This window comes from Notothenia coriiceps, unplaced genomic scaffold (assembly GCF_000735185.1).
Source record: "Notothenia coriiceps isolate Sejong01 unplaced genomic scaffold, NC01 NC01_scaffold00037246, whole genome shotgun sequence".
NCBI classification, from domain to species: Eukaryota; Metazoa; Chordata; class Actinopteri; order Perciformes; family Nototheniidae; genus Notothenia; species Notothenia coriiceps.
In genome coordinates this window covers 8,455,558-8,466,908 of record NW_011369947.1, presented here as the reverse complement: position 1 = coordinate 8,466,908, position 11,351 = coordinate 8,455,558, and the positions used below count along the sequence as shown (strand labels likewise).

The following is an 11,351-nucleotide window of genomic DNA, read 5'->3' as shown; positions in this document are numbered from 1 at the left end:
AAGTACTCAAATACTTGTACTTAGTAGTAAAGTAGAAGATATATATATTTTGTACTTGAGTAAAAGTAGAAGTACTCAGATCTTGTACTTGAGTAAAAGTAGAAGCACTCAGGTCTTGTACTTGAGTAAAAGTAGAAGCACACAGATCTTGTACTTGATTAAAAGTAGAAGTACTCAGGTATTGTACTTGAGTAAAAGTAGAAGTACTCAGGTCTTGTACTTGAGTAAAAGTAGAAGTACTCAGATCTAGTACTTGAGTAAAAGTAATAGTCCCAGAGTGTAGGAATACTCTGTTACAGTAAAAGTCCTGCATTCAAAATGTTCCTCAAGTAAAAGTAGAAAAGTATTATCATCAACATATAGTGAAAGTAGCGACAGTAAAAGTACTCATTGTGCAGATTGGTCCATTTCAGAATAATATATATGATATGTTTTATAACTGGTTGGGATGTTGTGTCTTGCAGTAGAATAGTTCTTTAGGAGTTATTATTGCCAACTTGAATTCAGATCATCCAGTTAAAGAGAAGTCATTCATTACTGTTGTATCCTTTACTAGCTAAACCTACAGCTACACCTAGTTAAGTAAAGTTTTCTAACTTACTAGGTTTATAGAAAGCTTCATCCTCCAGTGCTTAAAATATGAAGCCAATGCCAAAGTGCTAAAATCCAGCAGTTTACTGAATGGCTAGCTCCAAAAGCATCCCTTAAGACACCCATGTTAAAATGCCCGACTTTACAGCTCAAATCTAAATGTTCAGAGACAGTTTCATAAAACGGTTTTGGTCTCAATAGTTAATGTTTCAGTTTGGGACAACAGTACGGGGTGAATGTTTAACGTTTTTTTACTTTTTAGCTGACTCTCTTTGCTGACACCTTATGTGCTCATCTCTTTTATCAATGTGGCGTTGGATACCAAAACAAAAGCATGTGTGTTCAGCTGACTCAACCAAGGCTGTCTGTTCTTGATATAATTGTCTGGAAACAGTTTTGTTTCTGTAAATGTGAACATTTTTGCAGAAGACTATGCTCTCCTTCCACCAGCTGGAGTTAGTTTAAGCCTTTAATCTTGGTTTCGCGTAAAATCTGTTGTGTCCCCAGATCAGCTTTTTACTATCATTAGATTAAAGCAACATATAACAAGAGAAAGCTTATATATGGTGGAGAACTAGACAAATAAAGATTGTGGTGTGTGTTTTCTGTCCTAGCAGTGTGAGGGAGTGTGAGGCCTCAGCAGGATCTGTTCAGGGAATCAGCTTCTTCTGATCACTGCTACACATCACCAACTCCCTGCTAACCTCTCTCTGTTTGAATCTGTAGATGACGATCCAGATTTTGTTGGTGCTGATTGCCCTTTCATGTGTACCCGGTATGCTGTTTGTGAAAACTTTGATGCTTCGGCGTCAGCACCTGTGGAAACTGGAACTGGTATGTGGATCTCACCCCACCTATTGCCTTACTGCCACCTTTGAACATTTATGACCTTTGATATAACCTTTTTTTTTTTTCACTCCTATTCCGTCATTCATTTCAATGGACATTGTATAACGTGGTTGGTGGTGTTGTCGTGAAAAATGCTTAAAGCCTGCCTTGGGAACGCTCATATTTTGGTGTTAGATTTTGGTAGAAAGAGTAAGGGCACCCTAACAGCTGATGAACTGCCACTGATTTCTACCTGGTTATATGACCTGTTATATTCCAAACAAATCCATATGCAACAAACATGAACTTATTGAGATACCTGATATATCAATCTGATGCTCTCATGGCTTTCACTTGTTGTTTTACACTTCGAAGAAATGCAGTCCCATAAGAACTAAGATTAATACCAATTATAAAACATTCACATTTGTTTTACCATGTTTATGAGAAGAGGAAGAGTCCTACATTTAAACGTTTAAAGTTGTGCCAGATATATATTTTTTGCAGCTAGTCTTTAGATAAAGAAATATGTTTTATTACATTTTAATATGTTTATTATAGTTTTAGAAGAAGAAAATGAAATGCAGTTAGCATCTAACAAGAAGTGCAAAAGAAGCAGTAAAGTGCATTGTGATGTGTACTATAATAAAATAATATACATATGACAAGTATAAAAAAGCTCAAGTACATAGAGTATTAACTGTTTATATGGATTATAAAGACTATAAACGCGGCATAAAATGTGTATAGATATGAAATGCACTATAGAGCTGGTGTAAATATAGACAGTACAATATAGACACTATACTGTTTACAGAATATGAATACACTGTAGAAAGTTATTGACACTTATCACACTGTTCCTCTTCTGACATGCAGAGTATGTAGAGTTGTTTGGAAGCACCAATCTAATAAACCTCATTTGCATGCGTACCGACCAATCAGACGATGCCTCAATCCCAGGCTGCTGTATGATTGGCCGGAGAGTTGACAGCATGGTGCCTTTTAAAGTATTTCAAGTGCAGACTCTACTTTAAAACATTCTATCTTAGACTGTGTTTGTTTAGGTTTAACTGGAGTTAAACCAAAACAAACACAGTCTTAGATAGAATGTTCACTGGAGTGAAGCCTGTGAGCAGTGTCATGTTTCAAGTGGTGGATGTATTTCATTTTGGAATGAAAGCCTTCTCTCTGTACCGGGTGCCCTGTTTCTTAAATCAATGTGAGTAAATGAAGAAAGCGTTCATCCTAAGGCTTGCTTTAATCTAGACACAGCTCTTGTGGCTTTTGTATCTAGTCCAAGAAGAGGGAAGAAACCCCTGCAGAGAATCTAGAGCAGTCTTTAGAGCAAACAGGCGTTTCCTCATCACGCTCCGGACTCACCCAACAGGGCACGCAGAAGTTCGGAGCGGTGCGGGTGGGCAACGGGCCCACGGAGGACGAGGCTGGCATCATGGAACATGACCACCTCTCCCAGCACTCAGAGGAAGGAGATGAGGTGAGACAATGACATATCCACACAAATCAGTGATTCCAGTTCCATCTTCTTCCCAAGGGGTGATTTTAGGTTTTTAAATGAGATGGCTCAGGGAGGACTAAACCAATAGAGGGGCAATGGCAAATTCTTCTTTTTTTTAAAAACTAAAGTGAGCATCATTGGCTTAAAAAAAAAGTGCCATGTTTTTCATGCTCTTGTGCAACCTTGAACAGTGCCACTGATCTTGGAATTGCCCCTGTTAGTCTAGCCCAGTGGAGTTTAACAGCCCCCCTTTAGACACGCCCCTGCCTCTTTTAGACTCTTAATTTAACTTACACCCAGGAGACCACTCTTTCTGTCCTGTGTGAAACCAAAAGTCAGTGTTTACTTGTTTTAAATTAGGAACGTACTTAACATACCTAACTACGTAACTACTGTAATCGACTTGAAACTATTTCCTTTTTCCTAAACTTAACCAAGTTGTTTCCTGTGTACAAAGAAGTTTATTTAAAAAAGACATAGTATGTTTTGTAAGGAGAAGAAACTGACATTATGTACATAGCATCATAGCTTGAAGCCTACGGCCAAGCTGCTGTTTTTGACGAATTGGAAGTGGGATTGATTTTCACGTTATCTTATTTTCTGGTGATCAAAAAGACCTAAATGTTAGATTGTTCAAAGTAATGACTCATATTGGACTCACTTACTAACATGCAGTATGCCTTATATTTAAATATATTAGATTCATTTCTAAAAGTAAGTATCAAGCCTATTATTAAAACATATCCTAAATAGAAATCTTCTGGCTCATTCTCCATCTCTTTGCTTTATTCCCTTTAGTGTCTTCTTATCACCGGGTGGTCTTTTCCCTTGAGTAGTACCAATAGGTGAGGGCAGCATCAGCGTGCAGAGAGAAAGGCAGGGCAGGGATGGACTGGAGCAGATAACACATGGATTTTCCATTTCAGAAACATAAACAGAGAGGTGCTTTTCATGAGAACCAGCGAGTGGAATTTATGAAAATATCTCCCAGAATTTTTTTTCTATCTGTGACTCAGAGTTTTGGTGTCTCCCATGTCTCCTGCGTAATACATCTCTGAGTGTTTATGTTGCGATAACATATTGCATAACTGTAATGTTATAAGAATGCATTTTGTCATCATTGTTCCAAGCGTATGATATTCCATGTTGCCCTAACTTAAAAACAGGGTTATGGGGTTTATGTTGTATGTTGTTTTCGGTCACTAAATACTACAGAAAATGTTAACACTGGTATACAGTATGAAAGGTATAGTCTCTTTTGTGTTTTCTCTAGATCTTTGTTTGTCTAACTGACTTGACCTGCTAATCAGTGGCAGGTTATTTGGGAATTTAAACATATTTAGCTGTTGTTGCACTGGTTCAAATCAGGTGTGGCGTGTGTTCCTAAAACTGACAGCTGAACCCGGTAGTATTCATGTGTTTAAAGTTAGGATTTTTCAATGTGAGTCTACATGTACTCACATTCCATATTTATATAACTTTGTTTCATCTATAATTCACTGTTAGCTTACCAGGCTAATGCAATTCATTGGCTTCCATTTGCATGCCTATCGCATTACTTTACACAATAGATGCAGATTATAGTAACTATCCGAAGGAGAATGAGAGAAAAGTATTTTTAAATCACATTTTAAAATAATTAAAAGGACTTGAGTCCAAAGCTTTATCCAACAATTTGGCCCGAACCCGACTTTGAAGTCAATTCCTTTATGAAGACCTGTTAGACTTGGATGAGGTTCTCAAACTTGAGAAATCTAGTAAAATAAACTGCAAAAATTGAATGTAACCTTGTAGTTCGATACAGTTCCTGAATGCTGCCACTAACCTTTGACTTTTTCTTACTTTCAAGCCCTCAGAAGAAGAGCCGGTAAGAATGGTGTTTTGTTTGTTTTTAGCACGTCTGGATGCTGTCCTGCCTGATCTGTTTGTGTCTTTAGAGCCAAGTGGTGTGTTTTTTTGTTTGAACTCTGGTTTGCTCTGTCTAAACCTCTTCTACTCCTATACTGCATCTCCCGATACCAGGCATCATGTTTACGTGTTTGATTGTGAAGATTTCTATTTGTGTCTGTGTCAGTGCTCATTCTTGGAGTCTTTATTGTCAACATATTTTAAAGGTGTAACAAACTACTGCGATGCAACAAGTCCATCTTTTATCGGTAGGATGATTTCTCTAAATGTCATTTGTTAAAACAAGCCAGAATAAGTTTAATAACTCTGCTCGTATCAAGAAAATGACAAACGTTTTTAAATCCTCTATGTCCTCTATCCACACATGAGTCTAAAACCAACAAAAGGGTTGCTATTACATATTATTAATAGTGTTGTCTTATGGTGGGATCATGTTTTACAATATTTATACCTTTTCAGATGGTCGGTGTATCTGTTTAGGTGATTATTAATTGTGTTTACGTCGAAACAAGGACGAGTTTAATCATTCACAAGACAAGTGTTGGTTAAATCAACCTTCAGTCTGACACGAGAACAACAGTATCTCTACGTATATCCACATTTAGGTTTCTGTCTCCAGTAATACAGCCACCTTGTGAAATATTTTCTCATTTAACTTTGCCTCTGAGTCTTCTTTTGTTTCTGCATCTGTCTGAATCAGTCTGAAAGTAGTTTGTGGATGCTAAAAAACTGTCTTTTGACTGAGTTTTTTTTATCATTCTGACTCAAGTCTAAAGACTAAATGATGGGACTGTTCAGCTGAACTTTCTGTTCACAAAATGTCTGACCGGAGTCCCTTACCCCGGTGCATTTTGCCATTACAGCATGTTAACCCGGGTTGTTTTCATTAGCCGCTTATGTCGGAGACCCTTTGAATGGAAACAATGAGGGCTGCTTCCATGAACTTTATTTCATGGCTCCAAGGACAAAAGAGAAGCATGGAAAGAGGAAACCAGACCAGTGCAAAAGCCAAAGCCAACAAGAGCCGCTCAGATCATTAGAGTCCCATGTTCCCCACCCCTGCCCGCCTCGTACAGGAAAGGCTTGCTCCAGGAAGCAGAGAACGGAGGAACTGTGCTGGCTTTACAACACACCAACAGCTGTGATCTAGCTGGGGGGAAAAGAAGGAACAAACTTAAACAAGCTCCTTTGCTCTTTGTCTTCTGTCCGATCAGAGCTACAGGCCTAGGCAGGGGTCAAAGGTCAAAGCAGAAACTAATTAAGATGATAACGCTCATTTCCATGGTTCATGCCCTGCTGGCAGCTCATTGTTGTCATTGGCAACATGCTGCCTGGCACCGCTGAGTAATAATCATATAGCAGTGTTAAGTAGAGAGTGTTTCTTTTAGACACCCCACAGTTGATAAGCTATGATGACTCATATGTATGATAACACACTGGAAATTGTTCAGCTATATTCTTTTTCTGCAATATTTACTATTGCAGTCAGTAACTTCAAAAATAAACTGTGTTGATGTGTGTTCATTTATTCACATTTTTATATTTAAACAGTAATATGATCTTAAAATGTATCACCGTTCTTTAAGTATGTGCAATACTTAATCTCAACAGTAGCCTACCTAATCAAAGCTCCTGTTGTGATCATCTAAGGAGTTCCTTAAAGTTGGTTTCAAGTTGAAACTCAGTTGATGCTGACCTGAAGGTTACCAGTTCAACCTTCGGGCTGAAAGGAAAAGTAAACAGGCAGTGTTTTCCCTCATTAGCACCAAGGAGATATCCCTGAGCAAGGCTGATGTGAATACTGTAACAGTTATCAGCTCAATGCCACTGAATGTAGACAAATAAACACGTGTCTGTTGCTATAACTACGCTGGGTGTGCTCACCATCTTGTCGTTCCACCACAGTTTGACTTTGGTGATGTAGCTGTTCACCAGGCCATCCACACCATCGAGTACTGTCTGGGATGCATCTCCAACACAGCCTCCTACCTGCGCCTCTGGGCCCTCAGCCTGGCTCATGCACGTGAGTAAAACATACACAAGCATTTTATTCAAAAAAACGTAATTTAAATTGGCCATAGACATGTTTTCTGCTATAACTTATCACAACAACCTCACAAATGTAACGACAGTAGAATAATGACACCTTCAGTGTTTAGATTGGTTCCCTATAATGGAATTCTGTCTGCCATCAGCTAAGACCTACAGGGGAAATAAAGGCTCCATTTCAGCACATAGGAAGCCTGTCAGATATTGTGAGCCAAAACAGGAAGAGGTTTAGCACTTTTATTTTCCCAAGAAGCTATCAAGTAACTAAAGAGTATCAATGTAACTTATTTCCAGTTACTCTCCTCAGTAACTGAATTGGAAAAACAGTGGAACAATAAGTGTGGAAAACAAAATGCAGTGTTGCCAATTCTTTTCCAGTGGAAGTAGCTAGGACCAGCTCCAAACGTCACTAACGCTGGAGCCACACGAGAACGGTAAGGCAAACGAAGCGAAATCGTTATCAAAAAAGTCTTCCGTCCACACGCAATAGGCACCAGAAACTTGTCCTTCCACACGAGACCGCTCGACCCGCTGTAGTACATATGCCGGGCCTGTAAGTGGCGCTGTACTTCTGCCACAAAATACACCAAAAGCAGCGAAGATGGTTGCCCTTCTGTTTATTCTCCGCGGTGGATTTAGCAGCAGAGGTGGGGAGAGGCAGGGCTCTTTTTCTCCGTCAGCAGCAGCTGATCTCTGATCTCTCTCTCTCTCCTGTCCGATTAGACTTCACTCGCGTTTATGTCCATATCGATCAGATCTAGCTAGTTCTAGCTAATGATATGACTGCCTGAGTGTCAAAGGACACCTAAACAATAAACAACATTTTGACCGGAGAATTTTAGATTTCGGCTAACGGAAACTCTGCCGTGCGGGGGGGTCTGCTGGAGGCACCTGCTGGGTGCACTGTCGGAAAGCTGTTGTTGTTGGCGAAACACATCAGCAATGACGTGGGGGACACGGGGGTGAGCAGGAGAGGCGGGGCTATTGTGTCATCGTTATCAGAAAATGATCAATCAATCAATCAATCAATCAATCAATCAATGTTTATTTATATAGCCCAATATCACAAATGTTACATTTGTCTCAGTGGACTTCACAGTTTGTACAGAATATCAGTATGACAATACGACACCCTCTGTCCTTAGGCCCTCACATCGTACAAGGAAAAACTTCCAGAGAAAACCCACAGTTTAAAGGGAAAAATGGGAGAAACCTCAGGGAGAGCAACAGAGGAGGGATCCCTCTCCCAGGAACGGACAGACGTGCAATAGATGCCGTGTGTAAATTGAAAAGATAATACATTTGCAACATAGGTAGTCCAAATGTTTGGAAATGCATGTGTGTATAATAGGAAGATGAATCCATGAGGATATCCATCCAGGACTTATGATCCAGGACCACAGCCACGACTCAAGATCCAGGACTCGCGATCCATGACACAGGACTGCAGGATCATCCATGACTCCGGATCCCGGCGTATATAGACAACAAAAAGAAAGACATTTGGGGAAGCTGGGTTAATCGGAACATGAGAGTACACAGGTATAGACAGAGAGAAGGAAGAAGTAAAGATGTCCCCCAACAACTAAGCCTATATCAGCAAAACTAGGGGCTGAAATCTATCAGCCCTAACTATAAGGCTTTAATCAAAAAGGAAGGTCTTAGCAGCCACTCTTTAAAAACGGATAGGGGTGTCTGCCGCCCCGAACACAAACTGAAGCTGATTCCACAAAATTGGAGCTTGATAAGAAAAGGCTCTGGCTCCCATTGTACTTTTAGAGACTCCAAGAACACAACAAACCCTGCATTATTGACACGCAATGCCCTAGTAGGACAGTAGGGGTATAAATGAGTTCTTTAAGTAAGATGGCACCTGCCCATTAAGGGCTTTGTAGGCGAGAAGAAGAATTTTAAATTCTATCCTGTGTGCTATAGGGAGCCAGTGTAAGGCAGCCAGAAACAGGAGTAAATGTGGTCCTTTCTAACTCTGGTTAGCTTACACGAGCTGCAGTATTTTGAATCAGTTGAAGCGAACTTGACTGACTTCTTGGGTACACCTTGATAATAAGGAGTTACAATAATCCAGCCTTGAGTAACAATACATGGGACTAGTTTCTCTGCACCGTTTTGAAGGGCAAGATATGCCCTGATTTTGCAANTATTGAAAAAAAGTTACATACAATAAAAAAAACGCTGTGGGTCAAATTGACCCGATGGCGGTGCTAGTGTTAATCCCATATAATTGTAGAATGAACACACTGTGTTCATTCTACAATTATATGGGATTAACACTAGCACCGCCATCGGGTCAATTTGACCCACAGCGTTTTTTTTATTGTATGTAACTTTTTTTCAATAGAATATGAAAGTCTCCCAGTCCGTGAATTTTCCTGAAAGTGTGTTATGTAGCACCCTCCTTAGTTAAAAATTGTCAATATGAAGTCNATATATATATACTTATACCACCTCTGTTTATAGCCTATGAAAAAAACTATTAGAAATAGAAGGCTAAAGCTAACGTTAGCAGATAGTGACAATGTATGCTAGCTAGCTAGCTCAACGATTCCTTAAATAATATTGCCACAGAAAAACTTTTCAGTTCACATCACGCTCTGCCGCTCCGACAGGGAGCTCTGCTCTGAACACCTGAACAAGCCCGTTCTAACAGCTGTTCACCAGCGGCCCAATCTGTGCCACAGTGACTCCGGACGCACAGTTAATATTAACGAACGCACCGGTAGGTAATGTAGCTGCTGAAGCTAGACCATCATCTAGGAGCAGCAGAGCCTTATTATACATCCATGAGCAGAGCCGACAGGCAGGAAGACTCGAGCACACAGCTCACACTTCATTATAATATATAAAAAAAGAACACCATGCGTGTCATGATGGCACATAACAGCTCACGGCCGCAGATTACTCCGGGTCCCAGACCCCCCCATACCCCAAAAATATTTGTATTGCAGATCTACATGAATCACACAAACGACCTATTTTGGATTCAAAACGGCGAATTTCGCCGAAAGGTGACAAGTTTGCATCACTGTATAAAGAACATGTTTTTATGAACCACACAGCTTCTGGTCTTCCAAGACCCAACCGGACAAAAAGATGTGTTGCAGGCACGAAACATACTACCAATAGAAATGCATTGCTTCTAAAATCGTTCTGTGTGACACGGAAAAAAGGTGAAAATCGTGTTGGTGAACACGAATCAATTGATTAAATGTTGTGACTATAACACGAAATGCCGTGAGACTGGGTTGGACAGTCAGCAGGACAGCCTCAAATGTAGGCTAAATCTGCAGCCATATCCTTACGTTTTTTACTGAAACTGAAATAAGTCACGTGCTTTGACACCCTCTCAGCTATGATTTAAAATGCCTTCTGGTATATCCAAAAACATGAATGAAAAACAACTGATAAAACATAGATAAATATGAAGTGTAGGTGATGAAAACAAAAGTACAAATCCAATCATCAGTTCATTAAAAAGATGTTAGTCAAAATGCTAAATCATCAACCATTCCTTTGAGCTTTAAAAAAAGCCAGTTAGCACTAAAACACAGAAGGTCCTGACTCCTCAACCCAGTCTCACGGCATTTCGTGTTCACCAACACGATTTTTAATCTATTGATTCGTGTTCACCAACACGATTTTCCCCTTTTTTTCGTGTTGCACAGCACGATTTTAAAAGCAATGTATTTCTATTGGTAGTCTCACGACATTACGTGTTATAGGAAGACCGGAAGCTGTGTGGTTCATAAAAGCATGTTCTTACTCAATATCAAGCCACAATTATTGCTTTTATTTTAAATCGTATAATTTCGGACTTTTGTTGCCGTCTGTGAGGAAAATAAATGATGCTGAGAGCCTCAGGATACTGAAATCTGTGGGAGTCACCGACTGAGGAAGGAGACACGGGGAGAGCTGGAGCTCTGTAGTCAAACATCCATCCATCCATCCATCCATCTTCTCCCGCTTATCCGTGGTCGGGTCGCGGAAGTAGCAGTTCCAGCAGAGAGCCCCAAACTTTCTTTTCCCTGGCCACATCAACCAGCTCTGACTGGGGGATCCCAAGGCGCTCCCAGGCCAGCGAAGAGATATAATCCCTCCATCTGGTTCTAGGTCTACCCCTTGGTCTCTTCCCAGCTGGACGTGCCTGGAACACCTCCCTAGGGAGGCGCCCAGGTGGCATCCTAACTAGGTGCCCGAACCACCTCAACTGGCTCCTTTCGACGCGAAGGAGGAGCGGTTCAACTCCGAGTCCCTCCCGGATGACCGAACTTCTCACCTTATCCCTAAGGGAGACACCAGCCACCCTGCGGAGAAAACCCATCTCGGCCGCTTGTACCCGCGATCTTGTTCTTTCGGTCATGACCCATCCTTCATGACCATAGGAAAAGAAATCATGCTTCAATGGTCACGCTGCGGGCGGTACGGTTCCGTACCCCCG

General features: G+C 40.6%; 1 protein-coding gene across 1 annotated transcript; it reads left to right on the top strand.

Moving 5' to 3' along the window:
• The first annotated feature begins 622 nt into the window (after window positions 1–622).
• Window positions 623–6,877, top strand: LOC104966366 (V-type proton ATPase 116 kDa subunit a isoform 1-like). The gene is made up of 4 exons (XM_010795552.1): window positions 623–1,425; window positions 2,717–2,917; window positions 4,788–4,805; window positions 6,752–6,877. Exons 1-4 carry the CDS (start codon window positions 1,318–1,320, stop codon window positions 6,875–6,877), a joined length of 453 nt encoding a protein of 150 aa, XP_010793854.1. The 5' UTR covers window positions 623–1,317.
• The last annotated feature ends 4,474 nt before the right edge of the window (window positions 6,878–11,351 follow it).